General features: G+C 43.1%; 2 protein-coding genes across 6 annotated transcripts; one reads left to right on the top strand and one right to left on the bottom strand.

Annotated features, from left to right (window-relative positions):
- Position 1: 1 nt before the first annotated feature.
- On the bottom strand, positions 2-5,520 carry DMAC2L (distal membrane arm assembly component 2 like). 5 transcript variants are annotated; one of them, XM_030039217.2, is made up of 6 exons: positions 5,144-5,285; positions 4,739-4,848; positions 3,406-3,614; positions 2,393-2,564; positions 1,223-1,349; positions 2-363 (listed from the first exon to the last, which is right to left on the bottom strand). In XM_030039217.2, the coding sequence occupies exons 2-5, from the start codon at positions 4,840-4,842 to the stop codon at positions 1,235-1,237; spliced, it is 600 nt and encodes a 199-aa protein (XP_029895077.1). In that variant the 5' UTR covers positions 4,843-4,848; positions 5,144-5,285; the 3' UTR covers positions 2-363; positions 1,223-1,234. The 5 variants fall into 5 exon arrangements, with proteins under 5 accessions (XP_029895077.1, XP_040974296.1, XP_029895059.1 ...); XM_041118362.1 differs by lacking the exons at positions 2-363; positions 5,144-5,285 and adding an exon at positions 5,502-5,520 and having other exon boundaries at positions 762-1,349; XM_030039199.2 differs by lacking the exon at positions 2-363 and having other exon boundaries at positions 762-1,349; positions 5,096-5,285.
- Positions 5,166-23,775, top strand: L2HGDH (L-2-hydroxyglutarate dehydrogenase). The gene is made up of 10 exons (XM_030039154.2): positions 5,166-5,308; positions 5,525-5,640; positions 7,618-7,769; positions 10,326-10,457; positions 12,649-12,811; positions 13,330-13,364; positions 15,367-15,534; positions 18,519-18,676; positions 19,918-20,049; positions 21,024-23,775. The coding sequence occupies exons 1-10, from the start codon at positions 5,208-5,210 to the stop codon at positions 21,217-21,219; spliced, it is 1,353 nt and encodes a 450-aa protein (XP_029895014.1). The 5' UTR covers positions 5,166-5,207; the 3' UTR covers positions 21,220-23,775.
- Positions 23,776-23,912: the final 137 nt, after the last annotated feature.

The raw sequence follows: 23,912 nt of genomic DNA, 5'->3' as shown, positions 1-23,912 counted from the left end.
ATGCCTGTCTACCTTTTATTTCATATTATAATTTAATATATTTTAATCTTGTGCATTATGTCCATAGGTAGTTTTGGTTACAGTCAGAAAGCTTCAGCATTCCAGTATTTTCTGTGTGGCTATTCAGCCACCTAATCCTGTGTACGTGCAAGGTACCGCAGCACCCACGTGCCATCTGTAAGCAGTAGAGGGCCTGGCAGTCAGCTCCTGGACACGGCCCCGGGCAGTGCAGGCTGGAGGGAGCTTCATTTCTGGACACCGTTCCTGCCCGCTCTGTGGCAGGAGATACCAGGAAGAATCAGCGCCGTGACGCAGCTATGTTACCCTTTCCGGTGCTTGGCATCGTTTCCTTCAGAGGACAAGCTGACAGTCAGGGATAAGAAAAGAGACTCTTGGTTATGCAGAGGTAGTCGTGTCCAAGATGTTACTCTGAAATCTGCTTTCTCAGAGTCGCTGCCTACCGCCTTTCTCTCCCCTACCACCAGAGCAAGGAATTTGACTAAAAATGCTATATTCTTCCTGAGGGTGAATCATTCTCTTATTTAGCAGGAGTGATATGGATGTAACTAAAGAGGTACACAGAACTAATTTGGTCTGTGTCAGCGTACAGGAAAAATGTGTGCAAGGGCGTATCTAAGAGACCTTGCTTCTCCACCAGTACAGCAATGTTCAGTTCCTCAGCTCAGTGTTTATGAGAAGGTTAGACTGCCTGTCGGCAGATCGCTCCACTTAAACAAACAAAGGCGACGTGAGTCAAAGGGTGAAGAACAGAAAAAAAGGCCCGTAAGCTCTTTTATTAAATCGGGACCCACTGACTGGGCAAGACTGTCAGAGAGTAAACAGCTCTCATTCCCACAGCATCAACAACACGCAACAAAAGCATACAGCGCTGCTGTTTCACAACACTGATGTTCTTCCCACTGTCATTTTGCACCAGAGTTTCCGTGCAATAAAATATTTGAAAACTTCTAATTGATGTATTTACAGCTTCCTGTAGAAACAGGAAAAAAATGACTATGCACCGAAGCCTACCTTCTCTGTTGTTGATTTCACCATATAGTTTAAGCTTAATAAAACTTAATTGCATAAAAGATTGCATACAGCTTTTAGGGCTGGATTGGGAGATCTGGGCGTATTTCCATACCTGGAAATACAGTAGCATCTACAACTTAATTTATGCAACATATGATAAATACTATGAAATCAAATACATCTCAATTACGTGCAATTGTGTTTATTCTAAATCCAGCTCCAGCTCTAGGTTTGGAAGTGCCTGCTGAAGGATGTGAACAGTGGTTTCTTTCTCTCTTATTCCGGGAAGGTCACTCAGATACAAATATTCAAGGTTCCTATAAATATTTAAAAAGAAAAGTCAGCAACTACTATTTAACTGTTGACACAGAAATTAGACAAAGGATTATTCTACCATAGTTGAGTATTTTAAAAGATTACTGGTTCTAAAGGAAGTTTTCTTTCTGAAGTGGGTGCTTAAAGTTTTTAGCTCACCATAAGTTCAGTCCTTCTACACAGCTGAAAAAGAGATCCTGGACCCCCCACATCATGAAGCTTCCTTTATATTAAATAGTATTTAATAATTTCAATAGCATTTAGTAGAAGTTATTTTAATGCAAATAATAGAGTAATATAGGAAGTCCTTAATCATAACTTTCTGTAGGATGAAATCCAAGTCACCATACCACCCGTTTGTAGATGTCTATTAACTCCATGTAATACTAAGCAGTTCTGAGTTACTTTAAGGCCACGGTTCAATAAAGCACCTACAGATGTGCTTCAGAGCTACAGAGGTGCACAGTATCTAATCTGCACTGCTTCCTATGCCTGAGCACTGGAAGACAGCTCTGCCCGAAGACCTTTCAGGCCACAGTGAGGACGAGATAACTGAGTGATATGCTGTGTGTCAGCAGAGAGCGCGTGTCCTGCTCTGATCTGCGCAGCAATCAACACTGCATACGTTACTTCAGGTGGAAATGGGAGATGCTGTGCTCAGCTCTGAAAGCAGAAGCGCAGCTATGGATTCACATACTGCAGCGGGAGATTCTGGCGTTCTCAGCTGCAGGCCTCAGTGCTACACAACTCCCTGACACCAGCCTCAAAAGGCTGATTAATATGTGTATGTTAATCCATGTGTCTTTTCAGAGCTACCGACAACACTGTCTTCAACCATGCTTGAAGAAACTTTTCCTGCAGTGGCAGTGCCATCCCTCCCAGACCGTCATTCAGGTCGGACCCCAAACCCAGCCATCCCACAGCCCCCCCACCGTCTGAAACAGCGCAGAAACATTCAGACTTCAGCCCTTCCAGTCAACACAATCCCAAAACTGTGGGGGGAGGTAACAGCTAGGGAGCAAGGAGAGCTCAGCAGCTCACATACGTCAGCTTGTGAAGTGCGATGATGCCTTTATCCGTGACGTTCCCACAGGAAATTATCTTCAGTTGGAGGAGACTCTTCTGTAGATTCTTCGTCTCGCTGAGCCTCTGCAGACACTCATCCTGTATGTAAATACACTTCTGCAGCTTGATTTCTGTAACATGTTCAAGACCATCTAGAAAGACAAAAATGAGTATTTGCTTCAGAATACCAGGAACAACCTGTACTGGTTGTGAAGTTCTTGCTTTAGTAACTGCCTCCAAAACCACACAGCAACATGCTCCTTAATACAGTGGGGCTGTAACACACAACGCATCTCCAAAGTCCCTTTGCGGTACTTCAAATATATGAAAAACCCCAGGGCTTGGATCCTTTTGGTAAGATTCTAAGAGCTTTGACATGGGCAAGTAACAAAAAAAAATCTACAAGTTTGGGTGATAAACAATGACTCTGACTTAAGAATGTACTAATGCAGGAAATTCAAGGTACCCTGCCAACGAAAAAATGAAATGGTCTGTTCCCCACTTTGGTTTTTGTTATTTAAAGGAGACCTGAAACACCGTTTTGATCTCTTTATTTTGTAAGAAACTCAGAGCCTGTGCTTTTTTTTTTTTTGTCTTTGAAGACATCATAGATGCCTGGAGAACAAGTACAGACACCAAAAACATCTCTTGGTTTAGAAGAAAAAGAATATTTAAAGTAGTGCTTTTTGCTACCAACTACTTAACTATGAACTCAACAAAATAGCAAAACTTTGTCACACTTCTTTAGTGCTACTGTCACTTCAGGTAAGGGCTGATGAAGTTCCCAATCTCTTTCTGCTTCACACCACACCTCCAGCAAAATCTTAGGAACTGCTGAATATTTGTAGAGCCATTTTAAGGAAAAAAATAATTCCAAAGATTTCTATGTATCTTACTAAGGAACGAGAAAATGACACTGTTATTCATATTTTGAAGCAACGGGAAGAACAAAGACCATTCAGCATAATCTTTGCACAGCTGTGTCTACATTACCCAAATAGTCAAATCCTCTGTACATGATGCAAGAGTCAGTGGCATTAATTGCTTCTATCTTGTATTTCCCCAAGGGCCCCGTTGGGAGACCATTGTAGTCCTGCTGCCATTTCTGATAGCCTTGATAGCGCACCAGAGCACCACATCGCAACAGCCATTCTGAAGCTGCCCTGTCAGGGCCAACGGCTTGTATACGTTCGTAGTCCACTCTGCCAAGACAGAAAGAGCATTCGCATGGTTTCTATAAAGTGGCAGATTTCTTGTCTTGACGATAATAATACTGCACAACAAACATTTGGTTATGTGCAGGATAAGATGTCAGAAAAGTAAGAATATAATTTACTGGAAGTGGTTTACGTGTAATTATTTCGACAGTGCTAGTTCTTAATCAGTCTGGCATAAGGGGTTTTTTAACTTGTTTTAAATGGCAGATGCTTTTGGTAAAAGAAGAAAGAATACAAATGCAACTTGACTTGACCCTTCTGATTGTTTCCTTCCATGTCTGTAAGGGGAGATAAAAAATGCCTTTCTCTACCCAGAGTAAGGCTTTACAACAATTGCAAATTTGTCTCCCAAACATATTTTGCTTATATAAAAACCTCTCATTGCCTGTCACGTGGATGTCATTGATGAAGCCTTTTTTCCTCAACAATCACAATTTTTCAAAAAGACACAATCCAGCAATTAGTTAAAATCCTTGGATCCATTCAGGGAAATGATATCTTTCTTAGTCTGGTGAGGAATGCTGAAGACAGAAGCAGAGACCTGGAAGACACTCCTGTCTGAGCCTCCCGTCTCATTACAGCAATCAGCTACACCATGCAACCCTTTCCAGAGCTAGAAAGTGTAAGGCAAAACTATTAGCTACTGGCAAAAGCTATGGGGCAGAGAAAGAGTTTCACAGAGAAAGGCTTTACCCTTCTAAAAGTAAATGTGAAACCCTTGTCTGGCCGAATCATATTGTAAACGATGGGTTGGTTAGATGCTTTTCTGAGTAAGTGAAGGGGGCATGGTTGTGCTATTGGTTTAAATGCATTTGGGGGTCAAAGGAAGACCAGCATTTAGGGAGAGAATCCACGCTGCCAGCTTGCCTCGGCCACCCCGGGGAGGAGAGCAAAGCACGCACCTTCCTCGGGAAGGCCACGGCTTTGTGACTGGACACAGGTCAGGAACGACCCCTGCCAAGCATCAACATGCAATCTGGGGGAAAAGACGAGCACCGACAGTAGAAAATGTTCTCTCCACTGCTGGGACTTAATGCCCTCTGCTTCACAAACCGCGAATGGGTACGTGGGGCCCGTTAATAGCCTTCTGCACACCGAATCACTCTTACTTGTTGAACACCGCGTTCAGCCATCCCCAGAAGAGCCTGCAGCCGCCCCGCAACGGCAGCCTCCTTAGGCTGCACACCGGCTGCGCAAGTTTTCCCAAGAGCATCGTGTTCTTGAAGAAAAGGAGAGAGGGGAAACGCAGATGTTACACGGAGCGTCAGCCCCAGCTCCCGAAGCAGCAGGACGGGCGGCCCGCACCCGGCTTTCCCCTCCAGGCCCAACCAGCTCTGTCAGCCCAGCGGGCGCGAAGCCGCGGGGATGAGCGCCCTGAGGGGAGGCCCCCACCACCGCCGCCGCCGCCGCCCTCCCGGGATCCCCTCCCGCCGGGCTGTCCCCAAACGCCGTCCAAACCGGCCAACCGTCCGCGAAAGCCGCCCCGAGCCAGCCCTCCCCCGGCCGCCCCTCACCGCCGCCGCCGCGGAGCGGGCGCGGAAGGAGGAGCCCGGCCCGCTGTGTATCGCCGCCCCCAAGATGGCGGCGGCGGCGGCGGCGCTGCTGCTGCTGCGGCGGCGGGCGGGCGGCGGTGGCGGAGGGGCCGCGGCGGTGTGGCGGGCCCAGCGCCGCCAGCGCAGGTGAGCCCTGCTTGAACCCCGCCGCCTCCTCCTCCTCCTCCTCCTCCTCCTCCTCGGCGTGTCCCTGCCCGCGCTCCCTCAGCGCTTCCCTCACGGCGGGAGGGCGGCCATGAGGGGACGGGCCGGGCCGGGCCGTCGCCTTCCCCTCGGGGTCGTGGGCGGGAGGCGGGGAGCGCTGTCGGGGTGAGCTTACGGCCCGTCTCTGTCTCCGTGCAGCACTTTCGACGTGGCGGTGGTGGGAGCGGGAATCGTGGGGCTGGCCTCCGCCCGGGAGCTCGTCCGGCGGCACCCCTCGCTCACCTTCGCCGTGCTGGAGAAGGAGAAGGAGCTAGGTATGGTGCCGGTGTGCCTTCCTCACCCGTGTGTTCGGGGTTACCTGGTGTCAGCCTGTCAGAAATCATCACTGAAGCACACGCTGGCCAAAACCTCACTATTTCGTGAGCGTACGTCTAAAGGGCAGCTCTGCTTTTGGGTGGGTGAGCAGCAGTGGAAGAGCATCTGCCCTTGTCGCTGATGGATTCCACCCCGGGAAGAGCATCTTCGTTCCCAGGCGCCGCTGGCTTTGTCCTGACGGGGGGTTTCTTCCTCCCTTCGCCAGAAGATGCGTCCGTCCTTCGAGTTGTCATCAGTCTGTGCTTTGCTGCTGGGACTTCAAGTTAGGACTTTTAAGCTAAGAAAGAGCGAACGTTGCCACTTCATGGTTTGAAAGTGGCAGGTCTTACTGGCCTGGGGCTCCAGCAGCAGGGATTTGGGGGAAAAGGGCGAGGAGGATGAACGACTCAAGTACGGAGCAGTGCAGGTTGCAGAGGGGCAAGGGCAGGTCTGGTTTAGTGCTGCACAGAGCCGGAGGCAGAGAGGATGAACTGAGGAATGGTGCCAGGATGGCTTTTTGGTGGGGCACGAGAAGAGTGAACAGCAAACAGTGATGGTTGGTGGGTAGAGAGAGAGGGTTGGGAAGTATTGCTGCTTAAAAATACCTGGGAGCTGCTGGTTTGGGCAAAGTCGACACCTGTCTGTTAATTGCCAGAACTGTAAACCACTGTCATTTGCCTTGTCTTTCTGGATATAGGCCAGGCTGGATGGGGCTCTGAGCAACCTGCTCTAGTGGAAGGTGTCCCTGCCCATGGCAGGGGGGTTGGAACTAGATGATCTTTAAGGTCCCTTCCAACCCAAACTGTTGTGTGATTCATTCTGTGATATCTCCGTATATGCTGTGCAAGGTTCTGTCCTTTGCATGGAGGGTCAAAGGTAAAGAACTAACACAGGGATAACTGGGAGGGTATCACTAGTTACAGACCCAGTGTTAGCCAGAGTAAAATGACACAGCTCCCAGTGTTGCCTGCTTACACACGAAATCTTGAGGCAGTCTGCACCTGGGCATCTGTCCTGGCTTTGAAATAAGAAAGTATGAGCCCTGTGGCTTCATTGTTTGAAAGCTTTTCTGGCTCACTCAAGTACAAGCACAGGTTCATCATAAGCAGTCTTTTCACAGCAAGTGCTTATGCAGATACACGGTCACTCAGGTAGGAGCAACCCCAAGCGATCATGTCAATGCCTAACTCAAAATAAGACGTATGAGCCCAAGCTCTCGCTTTAAATAGCTCCGTCAGCCAGGCTATACATTGCTTTTGAGAAGTTACATGTATGATATGAAGTGGCTTTTTATCCCCAAGGCAAGACATGCATGAAGTCCTTAACAGTTGTGTGAGTACAAAGCAGGAATGACCTTTGGGAGTCAATATTTTGAGGGAGAACCTGCCCAAATTACTTCAATAAAAATGTTTGTGATATTTTTCACCTCTGTTTTACTTAGTTACAAAGAGGAAATAGTAACCTAATCTAGTTCACAATTACTTGAAAAGCCTACCAGGCCTGCCAGTGCGTCCAACGAAATGGAGGATTGCACAGACATTCTGTTAGATAAGGCCGTTAAGGATGCCTTTCATTTTAAAAAACAGATTTCTTAAAATTAATTTTAACACGTAGAAAATTTGAATCAATTGGCCTGCAGTTGTAGCTCTTGGAGGAAAAACTTGTGATCCCCCCCGCCCCGGCCGTTGATTCAACACATTGCAAGCTGTGATGGTTTATTATTAACTAGGTCATGCTGTGTCAGTATTTTTCTAGCCTTTTGAGACCAAGGGAGGAATTGTGTTTGCTGTGCAGTTACCTTATTTGAGCATCTCTTGTTGTAACACTGATTTAGGGCATGACCTCAAATTGCTCGCTCTTCTGACAGCTGAAGTAATTAAGGTATGAACCAATCATGGGAACATGTATTTTAATAATGTATTTTGCTTTCTATTTAGCTCATCACCAGAGTGGACATAACAGTGGTGTGATTCACAGCGGAATTTACTACACACCTGGATCTCTGAAAGCTAAGCTGTGTGTGCAGGGTGCAGCCCTCTGCTACGAGTACTGTGACCAGAAGGGAATACCATATAAACAGTGTGGGAAGGTATAGGAACCGCTGTGTATTCTTACTTTACCTTTGGAAACTGAGACTGTATAATGTATGTTACAACGTATAGCATAGGCCTGGTTGTGGACTTTCTCCCAAGAGATGAGTTTCTGCGACACTTACTAGCTTCAGGATGAATGTGCCTTTTTGTTTTCTTCTTTCCAGCAACTCAAATCAATTTCTTTTCTGGGCCTAAATAGTAACTCTCCTTCTCTGTGGACTGAGCTGAAATATCCCAGGTAATGGTGGAAGCCAAGCCCCACGGAGGTACACCTCTGTAGCTCCAGGGAACACAAAAGACTCTCAGTATGTGCATGCCATACTTCTTGGCATGTCAGGCTCTGAAAAGGCATGGTGACTTGAAAACAGCTCCATATGTGACACAGCTACGTGTATTTATGCCATTTGACATCCACCTAACACAACCTGAAATGCTGGGGACAGAAGAGTGGCTGTACTGATTCAGCTTGGGGTCTACCCAACCCTATATCCTGTTTCTGCAAATGTCTGGAAACAGAGACCCAGGCAGGAATGTGAACAGGACAAGCAAATTATTAACTCCCCCAGCTTCCAAATATTTTCAGCTCAGGTTATTTTCTGAGCCTGCTCTGTTTTGTCTGTAGTGACTCTCAATGGATTTCTCTTCCAAGTGTTTTTCAATTAAAAGCATTTGCATCACAGCATACTTTGATGAGCAGTTCCAGAGATCAACAACCTGCTACATGAAGAGTTACATCATTTTGAAACTGGCTTCTACAAGCTTCATCTGATGGCCCCTAGCCCTTGTGTTGGAAGAGGTGGTGAACAGTTGATCCGTGCTCACACTCTCCAAGTTGCACATAATTTTATATCCCCTCCTCCCCCAAAGTTGTCCCTTCCAGCTGGTGAGTCTTAGTCTGCTCAGTCATTCCTCTTAGGGAAGCTTTTTCATGACTCTCTCCACCCTGCCTTCATTCTCTGAACCATTTCTAGTTTAATGCACCTTTGATACAAGATGAGGACCACAACTGCGGACAGCATTCAAGGTGTGGTGAAGCTCTGGATTTTTGCAGTGAAATAGTAGAGTTCTCTGTATTGTCCTGTATCCTTTTCCTAGTTGTTCCTAACATTCAATTTAGAGCTTTTCAGCTGTCCCTAGGCACTGAGCTGATGTTTCCATAGGATTGTCTATCCTAACCCCAAGATCTTGGTCCCGAGTGATAACTTTGAATTTGGATTCCATTATTTTATACATGAGGCTAAGACTGCTTTTTCTATGATCATCATTTCACATTCATCTGCGTTGAATTTCATCTGCCATTTTGTTAGTAGCTCGTTCAACTCGGAAGATCCCTCTGCAGTTCCTTACAGTCAGCTCTTGTCTAAACCACCTTGAGTCACTTTAAACCATCACCCGACTTTCTCACCGCCCTGGTTGCCCCTTTCCAGCTTGCTCATAAACATCTTGGACAGCACGAGCCCTTCTCTTAAAAGTGCAACGCAGACCCTGTCTGATATGACAAGCGCCACTTCAAGGCTCCCTTGCTCAGCACCCACTGGGAGCTGGGTGCAGATCTCTCCCAGCTCTGGGGTGCAGAGCTGAGATCCCTGGATGTGGCAGTGTTGATGAGTCCTGCACCAGTGCAGGTGGTGGTTGTCCTGCCCTGGTTGTGTTCCGTGCTGTGTTCGTGCTGTGCTCCCTCCGCTGCAGCGCTGGTCACAAGATGGCACTGTGGATTTGCCTGAAGTTTACACGCCTGCTCTGGACTCAAAGCACCAACACAACAGAATGGTTCTGTAGGAGCCGGTGTGAGCTTGGGCAGGGCTAGCACTGACCCAGCAGCATTATTGGTCCTTTGCTGACACTGAATTTGTGTACTTCCACATCACCTTCCCCAGCAGTGTTTATTCCAGGGAAGATGATGGTGAGGCTTTACAGCTAGTTTTACATAAAGCAGCCCCCGGCCTGGAGAACTTAGTGCCTTCTCGGGGCAAAGATGCCTGTGTTGCTAGACCTGAGCTGGACCTGCAAGTAGTGTGGTCTGGGCAGACTTGGCACAGATAATGCATAGTCTGGATAAATCTCTTGTGATAGTTCTGAGCTAACTACATGGTTAAATGAAGTGAAGCTGGTACAATTCAGTTTAGACACCATGTCAGAACATGTCCTTCCTCTCGTATCAGGACTGTTTGAGATTTGTACATCTTGGGTTAAGTTCAGTTTTATTTTTGGAAGCATCCCAGTGGCTCTTTAAAATCATATTCTCTTCTTTCACATTCAGATTTGTAGTCTCGTGGTACTTTTAGCAAATATTATCTGTTGATAGTAACTTGAACTACAGTTTAACATTTGTTTTTCACTCTCCTTAATATATTAGTGCTTCCTCAGTAGTAGTAGGTATTTATAGAATCTTGTGCAACTAATGGCACAAACCACATTTTCTTCCCTCCTTGAAATATAATTCACTGTTCACTCATTCACTAGTGCTTGCTTGTTAGCTTGGGCTTGATGCCAAACCTGAACTGGCTTTGTATATTTTGCTCACTGGTATGCCTTGTTATCTTTTTCTGAAGCTAATTGTAGCCATTGAACAAGATGAAATTCCAAGACTCAAAGCTCTGTATGAAAGAGGGCTGCAGAACAACGTCCGAGGTCTGAAACTGATTGGAGCAAAAGAAATACAAGCGAAAGAACCCTTCTGCAGGGTAAGGGATTTGCTTATTTTTATTTGGCATGTAAGACCTCAGTTTCTCAGGTGACATTATTTTTTAATTTAACATAAATATGTTTCCGGCCTTGAGGTAATTTGCATGGGTGACAAGTTCAAAAGAGCCTGAAAACTCAGAAGAAATATAATTGTCAACAAAAATACATGTATCCATTTATTTCTAGAACTTTTTAGCTCAGCGCAGTCCTTCATATGCATTTGTCATTACATACACATGAGACCAGATCTAACATAACATAAGGTGATTCTGCAGAATCTTTCTTGGTGACACTTAACTTTCACTTCAGGTTTCTCCCACTCACCTGTTCTCATTCTCTTGCTTGTCAGTTCATAGTTGATCAGTTCTCCGTGTGTTGAAGTCATAAAGAGCTGCTGCTGCAAATGATGTGCTGGCTGTTTCATAAGGGCCAGCATTCACAAATTAGAGAGCAGGTAATCCATTTTGCTTGCAGCCTGCAAAAGGAATCAGAATTATTTGAGTCAAAGTAGGAGACTTTATAGTCCCTTAGTCCCCGTGCAGGCCTGAATTTATAGGCAAATGGACAGAGCCTACAAGTTGTTCAAACTTCATCCTTTTCCCAGCTTTACACAGATATGTCCTCCCTGATGTATATGCTCAGAAACAAACAAAAAAAACCCAGTTCTCTCACCAATGACAACGAGTGGTTTTTATTTTTACTTTTTCTAATCTTTATTTTTTTTCCCCTTCTCCTTGCAGGTGCTTGCTTTTATGTTTTTGTGGTTGATAGGCAGATTTTCCTTTGCCCACGTTAGAGCTGCTGTATCTGAGTTTATGCTGAGATGATTCTGCTCCTTCCCACTAGAATTATTTAACTTACAGTAAGGCTTGATAGTGCAGCAATGAAAATTCCTTCCCATCTGTAAGTGTAGATTTGGATCAAGCCAATTTCAATCCAGTTGCTTCCTACACATGTGATTGTTATGTAGCACTTCTCAGCTTGTTTATTTTCAAAGCAGGAGAAATGTGAGTAGTTTATGGAATACAGATTTGTTGTTGTTTAGTATGTCTTTGAAATTAAAATCTGGATATAAATTCCCCATACTGTTTCATCTGGCAGCTTGCTATTGGTGTAGCTGCATGACTCATTGCTTATGAGTGGTTGTAGGTACAGACAAAAATTTTCTGGAGAGGAATCTTTTTAAATCTTTTTTTCTCATAAACATTTTGTATCCACTCCTTGAAACATTCTTCACATATTCAAGATCCAGCTGAGCGTTTACTTCTGCAAATGAGTAGATGCAGATGGGTCTTGCTTAATTTGCTTTTGTTTCCTGAGCTGAGTCCTTTCCTTGTAAGCAGAGGGAACTTGAATGGTGTTTTAAAACATTGCACTGTATATCAAGTGGAGAGGAAGGTTTTGTGTAAGATACAGTTTTACCAACCATTCTGGTTGTCCTGGGCATGTAAATGGCCCCTGCTATTGTAGTATCTGAGTAGCTGACAGTCTTTTGGTGTAGTTACACTTGCAACATCTCTCTGAGATAAAGTAGTCCTACTATCCTTATTTTGTAGCCGGAACTAGGAAAATATTGTGATGCCATCTAGCATAAGTATTATGTGAGAAACTGAGCCTTTTTGGTATAAAGATAGTAAAATGTCTCTGAGAAACATTAGAAATTCTAGCTACACACTGGACTTGAACCTTGCTTTCTAGTAGGACAAGTATAGGCTCTTGTCTAACTCAGAAGAGGCTTTTCTCTCTGATGTGCATGCAGTAAGTGTTGAGGTGATACCTTTTAGCCTTGCAGGAGGCATTGGCAACAGCCATGCATCAAGTAGAACTCCCAAGTGACCATTTGAAGGCGGAATTGCATAGTGCACGGTGAAAAATAAGTATATATTAGCTGAACCTGAGGTTAGGTAACCTGCTTTATCATTAAGCGCTCTGTTGAGAAGACTTGTTTATGCTGTAGTTACACGATCACTCAATCCACTCTAAGTAGTTTTCACCATATTAGTTGTCAGCAAACATGAACGCTGGAGCCGGCACATGCAGAGACTAGGAACAAGCAGCCAGGGGTGGGGAGGCAGCGGTACTCCCTTCTCAATGGCAATGCACAGTATTCCAGATGAAATATTCTCTGTATTGAAGACCAAAGTTCCCATATAGCCTTCACTGTTCTTCTGTATCCTAATACCGTTTCAGGGTCTGATGGCCCTTGATTCTCCATATACCGGCATTGTGAATTATAAACAAGTGGCCCAGTCCTATGCTGAAGACTTCCAGGAAGCAGGTGGGACGATCTTGACTGATTTTGAAGTTACAAACATGGAGATGGCTAAAGAAAGTTCTTCAGAAAGTGCAGATGGTAAGGCAGTTTTTTAACCTGCATTTACTACAGTCTTGCCAAAGATTTTGTTCAAAACACATTTGCTTTAACTGAAATGACATTTCTGAACCTTTCTGTCTCATAGGGATGAGACAGAGGGCAAAATTATGTTAGTGAGAGTATTGACCAAGCTCACTTTTTTTTTTTTTTGCAGGCAGGTCACCCTTCAGCTGAAACATTTAAAGCTGATGGACAAAAATGATAGTAAAATTGAGGAAGAAGGTTGTTCTCTCCTATAAAATCAGATTTAGCTGAATATTGCATGTGTATTCTTGTGATAGTGCTTTTTCTTTATCCTGGAAGGCAGGTTGGATCTGTGCTGGTACACATATGGAAGAATAAAAAAAACCCTATTAATTCATAAATACAATTATGTCCACCAACATCAGTTGCTCCAGAGCTTGAAAATAGTCCAGTGGAAGAATCCTTCATCGTGAAAAGCTGCTTGTTCTGTTATGTATTCTCGTAATTCCTTCTCTTGTCTAATTCTATTACAGGACTAAAATACCCAGTCATTGTTAGGAACTCAAAGGTAAGAACTAAACTGAAGATTTAATTGCTTCATAGGAAGCTGTTTCTCCTTTTCTTAAGAATTTTTGTTGAGTCCTGGTGGATTAATCAGCTCTCTAAAAAAAGTTAAAAAGCTGCTGCTGTTCAGTAACATGATCGCTGTAATCTAGGACTGCTTTTATAAAACAACTGCAATCAATTCTTAACAATGAACATGTTCAGATTTTACTGTGTACCAGGAATAGTAATGAAAGTTAACTTTCTCTTTCTTCTGCCTAACTTATGTTTAACTGTATATGTCACCTTCTTTATTTGCACATTCTTATGCTTGCTGTTTGCAAGGACTCCTTTTATGACTTATTCATTTGGTGAGAAACACCTATTTTCATGTTTGCTTTTGGTCTTTGGCATTGGCATCTATAAAAATGATAAGGAGGCATTTAGAATCATTTTATCATCAGGTGGCCACAAGCTGATTTATTAAAACAGGTGCATCTATGGGTATCACTTACATGTTAATGCTGCACAGGAAATGTAGTTATAAACTTTTCACCTTCAGGAGAGAATATCTGGAGTCTTCTTTGGAGGGGGGAAGACAAACAAACAAAAAACAACGTCACAACCCCTCCAATAGTTTTTAAAGTTACTGCTGCTACTGCTTTTTTTCTTGTATTTCTGCTCTTTCACTAAAAAGTAGCTTCCAAAATCTGTTAGATTCCTTCACCAAATACTAGTATTTTTTTAATGGAGACATTTTTAGTTGAAGAAAAAACCCACAGTATTTAAAAACAAATACTGTGAGCTAGCTAGCTAGCTAGATATAGTTTGTAATTTTATTTATTTATGTAGATGGTAAGGTGTTTAGATATTTAACAGCAATCTATAACTGTGTGCTATGAACTTGCGTAGCTTTCTGGATAAACTACTTTTCAGTAGTGTGACCACTCCTGGTGCATGGGGAGAAATCTGTTAACAGCCTTATTTACCCAAATGTATTGTGATTGCTTAGCTACCCCACCTATCCCGTACCCCCTGGCAATGCAGACCTGGCCAGGGAGCTGCAGGCCAGCCTGGCATCAGGGCTTTGTAGGATGCAGAGATGAGGGAGGGCCAGAGGGAGACATTTGGTTTGCTGGAGGAGCAGAGTCTTTGACGCGGATGTGTTGGGCCTCTGCCCTGTACAATAAGCATGCATGTGTAATGCACGAGGCTCTGTGTTCTGGGAACGGAACCTGAAAGTAGTCTGAGAGTCAATGACATGTTTCTTTTTTTATTCTTTCTTTTTATTCCCTTTCCTGCCTCTTTTCTATAAAGATTCTTCCAGTCCTACCTGCCCAATGAATTGCTGTTTTAGGATGGTTCTCCTCCAGGGAATGGATGGGTATTGGAGCCAGATTTCAAAGCCTCAAAACAGCCAACAGCTCAGATTGTTCTCAGCTCTGTGACTCCCTCCAAACTGTCAGGCACAAACAGGGTTTTTATTCTTCATACCTATTTTTTAGACGAGGAAAACACAAAAAAGATACAAGATACAGAATTCACCCTGAATACTTGAAGGGCAAAACGCATTGGTGGGTGGTGTTTTGTTTTGATTTGTTTGGGTTTTTTTTAACAACTGAAGCATCTCTTTCCGGTTCAACAACTAGCATATTATCCTACTACTTGAACTCCTCTCTTCACTAGCTAAGCGTGCACATTAATTTCTTCACTCCACCATACAGCAGAAAGGTTACCTGCTTACAGGTATGCACTAATTTATTCAGCGACTTCCCACATCCTGCAGGAGAAATTCTCCTGCCAACAAAGCATGGACAACTTTCAAGTTTAGGGCTTTTTTATCTTCCATTAAGAAGATAAAGAATTAGATGAAACAAATGTTTCTGCCTCCTTTTGAAAATATGGTTGGTTTTCTTTCTGGTCTTGACTCATTTTTTTCCAAGGCTTGTAGGTGATGGGTGTTTTTTTAGTAGATAGGGTGAATTTTTGGGTGTTTTTTGGTTTGGTTTGTTTTTTTTTTTCCACAGGGTGAGGAAATCTACTGTCGGCACATTGTGACCTGTGCAGGACTTTACTCAGACCGCCTGTCTGAGATCAGTGGCTGCAGCCCTGAACCTCGTATTGTACCCTTCCGTGGAGATTATTTGGTGCTAAAACCAGAAAAGTGCTATATGGTTAAAGGAAATATTTATCCGGTATGTACTTTCTTGTTTGTCTTTCACAGTGCACCCTAAGAACAGCTAAAACTACAGAAATAAGGGCAATATTACATGGTTATTTCTGTTACACTGCAGATAGTGATGCACAACATGTGGATGTAGATTCAGTTGCTTTCTGACAGGACAGCTTGTTTTTGTTAATTCTTGAGGAACAGGTAGAAGTACCATGTGGGAAGTTATTGCCAGTCTTGTTTGTTTGTGGTTTTGTTATTGTTTTGTTTTTGTTTTTGTTTTTTTTTTAATAGGGAAAGAATGAAACATTTAGCATGATGGCCACATGCCCACAAAAGCCTGGCTTCTTTTTTTATGTTATAAAATAAATCTGTAGGCAGGATTCAGAATTCAATGAGGGACGACAGTAAATAATTAATTACTTAGATGTAGGGTTTAATCTTGTGTGCTAATATCCAAAGCTCAGTTTTAGATATTTGCCTCTCAACCTCATCTTTGAATTAGCTTTACTTTCTATGACAAAAAATAGACACAGGAGGAAAAGGACAAACTTTCTACCATCTAATACAGACAAACAGTGTGATGAAGAGGATCAATCCCAGACAGAAAGTGAAGATAGCAAGCAAGAACAGAGAATTCCTAGGGCAGCATTTATTTTTTTAATTCATGCAGTACGTTGCCTTTCTGAATATGAACTTAGATTTGCCTGCTAAACGCTGGAGCAGGTTGCCTTAGGGAAATTGTGGAACCCTGGGCATTGGATGTTTGTCTGACCTCTTCTCACCTGAGAATGACTCAGGATCCTGTCTTGGGATGTGAGGGAGGAACTGGTTGGGGTGTGAGGGTACCTTCCAGCCTTGTTTCATGGCTGTGTGAGGATAGCTTGGACCCTTTGAAATTTTTTTTATGGCCAAATATGGTAATAAGATTAGAAAATTGCACGACTCTTAGTGATATGGCTTGGACAGGCGTACTCTTCACTGGGTAGAAAACTGGCTGGGTGGCCGGGCCCAAAGAGTGGTGGTGAATGGAGTTAAATCCAGTTGGCGGCCGGTCACAAGTTGTGTTCCCCAGGGCTCAGTATTAGGGCCAGTTCTGTTTAATATCTTTACCAGTGATCTGGACAAGGGGATTGAGTGCACCCTCAGTAAGTTTGCAGATGAGACCAAGTTGGGTGGAAGTGTTGATCTGCTTGAGGTCAGGAAGGGTCTACAGAGGGATCTGGACAGGCTGGATCGATGGGCCGAGGCCAATTGTACGGGGTTCAACAAGGCTCAGTGCCGGGTCCTGCACTTGGGTCACAACAACCCCATGCAGCGCTACAGGCTTGGGGAAGAGTGGCTGGAAAGCTGTCCGGCGGAAAAGGACCTGGGGGTGCTGGTCGACAGCCGGCTGAATATGAGCCAGCAGTGTGCCCAGGTGGCCAAGAAGGCCAACGGCATCCTGGCCTGTATCAGAAATAGTGTGGCCAGCAGGACTAGGGCAGTGATCGTCCCCCTGTACTCGGCACTGGTGAGGCTGCACCTCGAGTCCTGTGTTCAGTTTTGGGCACCTCACTACAGGAAAGACATTGAGGTGCTGGAGTGTGTCCAAAGAAGAGCAACAAAGCTGGTGAAGGGTCTAGAGCACAAGTCTTATGGGGAATGGCTGAAGGAACTGGGGTTGTTTAGCCTGGAGAAAAGGAGGCTGAGGGGAGACCTTATCGCTCTCTAGAACTACCTGAAAGGAGGTTGTAGTGAGGTGGGTGTCCATCTCTTCTCCCAAGTAACTAGTGATAGGACAAGAGGAAACAGCCTCAAGTTACGCCAGGGGAGGTTTAAAATGGATATTAGGAAAATTTTCTTCACTGAAAGGGTTGTCAAGCACTGGAACAGGCTGCCCAGGGAAGCGGTTGAGTCACTGTCCCTGGAAGTATTTAAAAGATGTGTAGACGTGGCACTTAGGGACACAGTTTAGTGGTGGACTTGGCAGTGTTAGGTTAATGCTTGGACTCAGTGATCTTAAAGGTCTTTTCCAACCTAAACGATTCTATGATTCTGTGTTACCAGAAATGTAATGTAGTTTGTGGAGTGGTTGCACTAAGCTTTGAAAGTATTAAAAGCGTATTTTTAACAAGAAAAACAGTGCACTGAATACAAAAAAGGAACATATCTTGAAGCAATTTTTAGTTAGAACAATACTGGTTTTTGAGAAATACCCAACACTTGCTTATTTTCAGACTATAACACAGTCACCTCTGTAGTCACCTTTTCTAAATAGCTAAAGATCCTGAAGTGCCAGCTCATGAAGAGGTGTGCTTATTTAATACTTGTGTCTGCATATAGACAGCTTATTTCTGTTTCAGCCTTTGCACACAATTACACTGTATTCCATTCACAAATAAAAAAGAAACTGCAGATACTTATTATTAGCATTAATCAGGCTTGCTAACTGCATGTTGTTTTGAGCAATACAGGAATGGTGAGGTTTTCCTAATATTTATAACCTATTTTATTGCGGTATAATTACTACTGGTGAATAGCATTAGTGTGTCATTGGTTTTGTTGTGGTTGATTTATATCCTGAGAAATCGTGTATTTTTTGCCCTGTTGTTTGTTTTGCTTTTGCCTAAGATGCAGTCTTACTTGGCCCTGCTGTGTTCTTCAGTGTTTTAAATTCATTATGTGCTATAACTGCACAATTAACAAGCAGAAAAACCAGTACAGGAGCCAAGTGTATGGTTATATGACTCAAATCTTGTAGTGATTGGAAATAAAATGGCAAATCTACTTCCTTTTCCACTTGTTCATTTAAAAATAGTTATTTCCATTTATTGGGAAGACAACTCCTTTATTGTGTTTCAGTTTGGTTTATTTGCTCTCTCACACAATAAGCTGTAAATGTCTGTACTTTCTTCCTCACAAATGTTTTCCATTTTTCCTGGATGAGTTTGTTGACTTGAGTGGCTGCATGGCTGTTTCTCTGATCTGGTTTGTAACAGCTGTAATAACTCTTGTATTCCGCTTTAGGTTCCCAATCCTCGGTTCCCTTTTCTGGGATTTCATTTCACGCCAAGAATGGATGGCAGTGTTTGGCTTGGTCCTAATGCAGTACTAGCCTTTAAGCGAGAGGGCTACAAATTGTTTGACTTCAGCACTGGAGACTTTTTAGATGCTGTAACGTACAGGTAATATCTTGTCTTTTTATCTGCTGAATGCAGTTATTTGTCAGCTTGTGACTCCATGGAAGCTAGTTCTTGTCAAAAAGCCTGCTTTTGCCAAGTTTTTGGTCTGTTTAAAGACAGTTGTGCTGATAAGGGTGGACTTCTCCAAGACATTTGACTTCATGTGATCCAATATTTGAATTTTTATAAACTACCAAGACATGTCTCAGCTGGTCTAAGAATGTGGCTGCTCATCAGAAGGTACTCGTGAGCCATGTTGCTACTAGTGGAACTCTTCCAGGACTGGTTTTGGTCCAATGCAGTGTGATATTTTAATCAGCCTAGACAGTGTGATTAAAATACCTGCAGAGGATGCTTGCGAGAGAGAACAGAGAGTAGTCTGAATTGCCATGTTAAACTCTGTCAGACCATCAATATACATTTAAAAAATATCCAAGTGCTAGGAAATATGTTAAGGGCCACGAATGCAGGCCAGGAAGCTGTCTTAGAAAGCATGTTAGAGGAATTAGGAGTCATTGCTAAAATTGCAAACATAAATGAACAGAGTATCTGTAGAAGTTGAGGGAAATCTTGCTTCTCTATGAGGGGCTGGACAGACCATTAGCAAGTGCTCAATTTTAGAAATTAGACTTGAAAAAGGATGTGAAAATATTGGGGAGGATCCCAGGAGAGGCTGAAAAACAGGTCAGGGAACTGGAAAGTAGCTTTCTGGCAAACAGCTCAACTTAATGCAGTTTATTAAAGAGTTGAAAGCATTTTCATCATTGTCTGTAGATTTTTATACTGGAAGACTTGAGGAAAGCAAAGCAAGCAAACAAGATTTGTGAAGACATAGCAAGATTCATTGACTGAAAGCTGAGGGGTTTAGGAGTGTGACAATCTTTATACAATGATTGTGGAAAAGTCTCAAGCGGCATGTCTGTCTTCCCTCATTCATGTGGGTTTTCAGTCTCTTGCCATTTGACTTGACCAGAGAAAAATCCTGGACATAGGAAGGACTGGAGTTCAGAGTTAATTCTCAAAGAGAGAATGTAAATACAATGCTACAGCTCTGTAAACAAGGTGTGTTGAAGCAGGGAAGGACAAACATATTTCTCAAGTAGAAAGCATTGATCGTATTACTGATGTTGGGAATGGGAACTTTTGCCATGCAGTTGCATTTGCTACCTTCTTAGTGTTAGTTTGACATGGCAGCATTTATCATGCAAGATTTGTTCTTACTGCAGTTATTTTGTCTCCTGCAGTGGGTTATGGAAGCTTGTGCTGAGAAACTTGTCTTATGGACTGAGTGAAATGTACAGAGCCTGTTTCCTTAGCGCACAGGTGAAGCAACTTCAGAAGTTCATCCCTGAGGTCACCATCAATGATGTACTGAGGTAAAGCAAACTTTTCTTGTTAGTAACACCCAGTGGCTTGTTAAATCTCTCATTTTTAACAGCAGCAAATGTAACATTAGCTTATTCCCTTCCTCCACCAAAATATGCGACCAAAGCATAGAAGCATTTAGGTACTTTCTACAGGAAGGTCTTTTATATTGTGTTTGCTTGTGTATAGGCAAGTTTGATGAATATTTGTGTGACTTTCTACGCTCCCCTTAGGCTGAAATTCACAGTTGCGACATATTCACAAAAAAGAAAAAGTCCCTTTATCCTAGTGACACATTCAGTAGCCTGAACATAATCTGAGTTCACAAAGAAAGCAAAACACTAACAAAATTCAGAGGGGAAGCCAGGTTGAGAGTTGCTACTGAGTGAATATTGACTTAGTTCAATCATCTCAATAAAATTGTATTCAGCTTCTTACTGTGCAGAGAGAGAAACTAATTCAAAGGAGTTCAGAAGTGCTAAGGAACTGAAGAGACTTGTGAGGAAAGGTGAGGCATTTAGATACGTGGAGGTGGGTTTAACTGTCCAAACATTTGCAGGGAGAAAATCCAGACTAAGAAAAGCTTGAGTATGGTAAAAGGGAGTTATCCAGCTCAGGCAGTAGACCATTGGCATGAAATTCATGTTTGACAAGGCTTGCTATTTCAGAACAAAGGGTTGCCCTTTTGAAAAGAGAGGGCATGTTTGTGTGTGTGTGGAGGAGAGTAACACAACCAGGAAAGATACAGAAGATCCTCTGCTTGGCTACCTGCCCTTGTTTTACCGTAACGAGTGCGAGACATCTCCCACTGACTCACAAGTGTTAAACTTCCCTGTGCTGCCCCAAAAGCCTGACTGGGCTTTGACTCCACAGTCTGCCTTCCTTACTGTTTCCCTGGGCACCTTCACAAGGTCAGAACAGAACTGATTTTCTGTCTTCAGAAAACGTTTGCTTTCTAATGGTGATCTCCTCCTTTATTTTGCAGGGGTCCATCTGGAGTGAGAGCTCAAGCATTGGACAGTGATGGAAATTTGGTAGATGACTTTGTATTTGATGGAGGCAGTGGAGATATTGGAAGCAGAATTCTTCACGTCAGAAATGCCCCTTCTCCTGCTGCTACCTCCTCCCTTGCCATCGCAAAAATGATTGCAGATGAAGTGAAGCAAAGATTTGAATTGTGAATGATGGACAGGCGTAGTGTGGTTTTACTCCTCTTGTATCTGTAGCAGCTTGTCTGTGTTGAGTGAACTCTGCAGCCTTTAATGACAAAGATAAAACAGGCAACATGTTGCTTGCAAGACCAGCGTTGGTATAGCTGTGCAGTGGAAAACCAGCATTTGAAACGTTTGCCTTTGCCAGCCCACAACTTCTCAGCTTCACGAATAAAGGAGTTTCAGTGCCTGGTAAGACCTGGTGCAGTACAGCCATCTGCAAGAAAGAAGCAAACAGCCTTGTTTGCAGTAAAGGTTTGTCCACCTGAGCAGGAACAGCCTGTGGAGGGGCTGGTGCCAGGCACAACGTGAGGGTCTCCCAGGACCATCGTGGGCCTTTAGGTGGAGCAGGAAGAGCCTCTGTGGTGGGGTTGCCCACACGGACTTCCCATGCCTTTGGTCTAAATGTTGCCTCCTCCTCGCACTCTGGAGAGGTGGTCGGTCCTCTGAGAAAAACACAAGCATGGGGTGGTTCTCTGTGTGCTTTCTCTCTGACTCCCTTTAAATGGGAGTCTACAGTCCCCTAGCTTACATTGAAGTAATGGAGATGGAAGGGTAAGCCCTGCTTAAGGGTTCTGCCGATACGGAATTAAGGGCTTTATCAGAGACTGAAAACAATATTCAGAGTCTTTTACATGAATGTAGAGTATTTCAGAGAAAATTAAGGCTAACAAGGGATTACCAAATCCAAGTCAATTTAGATATGCAATTCAGATACGCTGTCTATCTGATTGCTGTCTCTATTTTTTTATAGAGCTGAAGTAAAAATGTATACATAAACAATCATTTTTCATTTAACTTAAATCTGGGAAGTCAGCACTGATCAGAAACTACTCCAGTGGTTTTGGGTTTTGGTGTTTTTTTCCTTTGAATACTGGTAATGCAAATGGAGCTTATCTTTGTACAGCATGTTGAGCAATCCAGTGGAAATGGTCTTTGTAAAAGCAAATGTGAAGGGAGGGAAGCTACAGAAACCTGTCTTAATTGAGTCATGTTGCATACTGCTTCCCTTGGAGCCCAAACACCAATGAGTCAGGAAGGCTTCCCATTTCCCACATGGCTGGCAAGAGGGGAGCTTGGAAAGTGCTGGTTACTCTTCTGAACTCTTACTGATATTTGAAGTTCTATCAGAGGTGCACCTGGAAGAGAGTCTGTGTGGAGAACATGCTTTAAACTAGAGAGAGATGTTAAACAAGTTTGGTACTAAGCTAAGTGAGTATCTTGGTGTGTTCTGCATAATTGCTACAAAAAAGAATTATGTGGCCCCAGGGACAAAGTACTTGAGAATACTTTTAAAGCAGATGTTCACAGGATGTTGGGTAATACAGATAATTGTGGGTAGTTTGCTACCAGGCAATTTGCCATACTTTTTTTTTTTTTAAGGTTACTTTCTTTACTCCCCTGACATGCATGAGGGAGTGTGTTAACATAGGAGGTCAGGTGTGCTAGCTGATGTTTTTACTGTACAGAGCTGAGCCACTTTTGAGAAAGAAAGGGCTTATCCTCTCGGGGGGGTTGTTTGTTTGTTTGTTTGTTTTTCCTGGTGACATCTACTTTACCAGAAAGGTGACTCCTGTATAAGGACAACCTGGAAATTCAAACAATAAGCCCTTCAAAGAAAAACTTTGGTCATTTTTCTTAGCCACAATAACACTAGACAGTTGTTCAGATATTCCAAATGCTAAAATGCCATACAGCTCTGTAAAAGTTGTATCTTCACAATGGAACAATCGTATCTTCATTCCCCACCAGAACTGTTGCCTATCAACAGTAAATACTACAAAAAGATTGCAAAAGCAACTTCCTCCCACTCAAGGTGTGGCCCTGACATGTATTAACAGAATAAAGAACATTAAAATGTAAAGCAGTCATATACTATGGTGAATCTTAAGTCAGCACATTCAACTGTGCAGCCTGCTGTGCTTTTTACTCTCAGGAGTTGATTACTTTGGGGTAGAGTTTAAATGAAGATTTTAAATTATGAGTCCTTATGTAGGAATCTGTGAAATATTTATATTTTTAGAGATAAAGTTGTAAACATTTTTTAAAGGAATAACTTCAGAGAATTATGATAATGGGGTTTCAGACATAAATCTTGTTGCCCACAAAGTGTGAAAATGTACGAATATATTTTCCAAAGGGTCTAATTCACTTGGATGGCTTGATAACTGTGCCTTTCTCTGTTATGATTAAAATAGTGTGGTGTTTTTTTTTTAATTGCTGTGAGGTCTGTGTATTTCTCCTGACTTACAGAAAAGTTTCACTGTTATTTGCTAATTCTCATCTGAATTAGGCAGGATATAGCTCTATATAATAGGAATTACTTTATTGGGGGTGGGGGGATCACACATGACCAAACTTGTCTTCCTGAAGTACCTGTATCTTATCTGTGCTTATCACACTTCAAGCTTTTTTTTCACACCTGTATGTATGCAGTGGACAGAACTAGTCTTAAGCCTGATCTGGACCTGTACTGGCATGTGGAATGGTAATTCTTCAAATTTTGAATAAATGCATTAGGACAGCTTTGGACAAACACAGTTAATTCCCCAAAAGTGTCCCGTAAGGTCAGTCCTAAACTCTGGGAAGAGTACGGCATATTATATCTTTTTTAAAACATTGCAAAGAAATGATACGGTGCCCCATATCATGGCTTATGGGAT

This window comes from Aquila chrysaetos, chromosome 2 (assembly GCF_900496995.4).
Source record: "Aquila chrysaetos chrysaetos chromosome 2, bAquChr1.4, whole genome shotgun sequence".
Taxonomy (NCBI): Eukaryota; Metazoa; Chordata; class Aves; order Accipitriformes; family Accipitridae; genus Aquila; species Aquila chrysaetos.
This window is presented reverse-complemented; position numbering and strand designations above follow the sequence as displayed.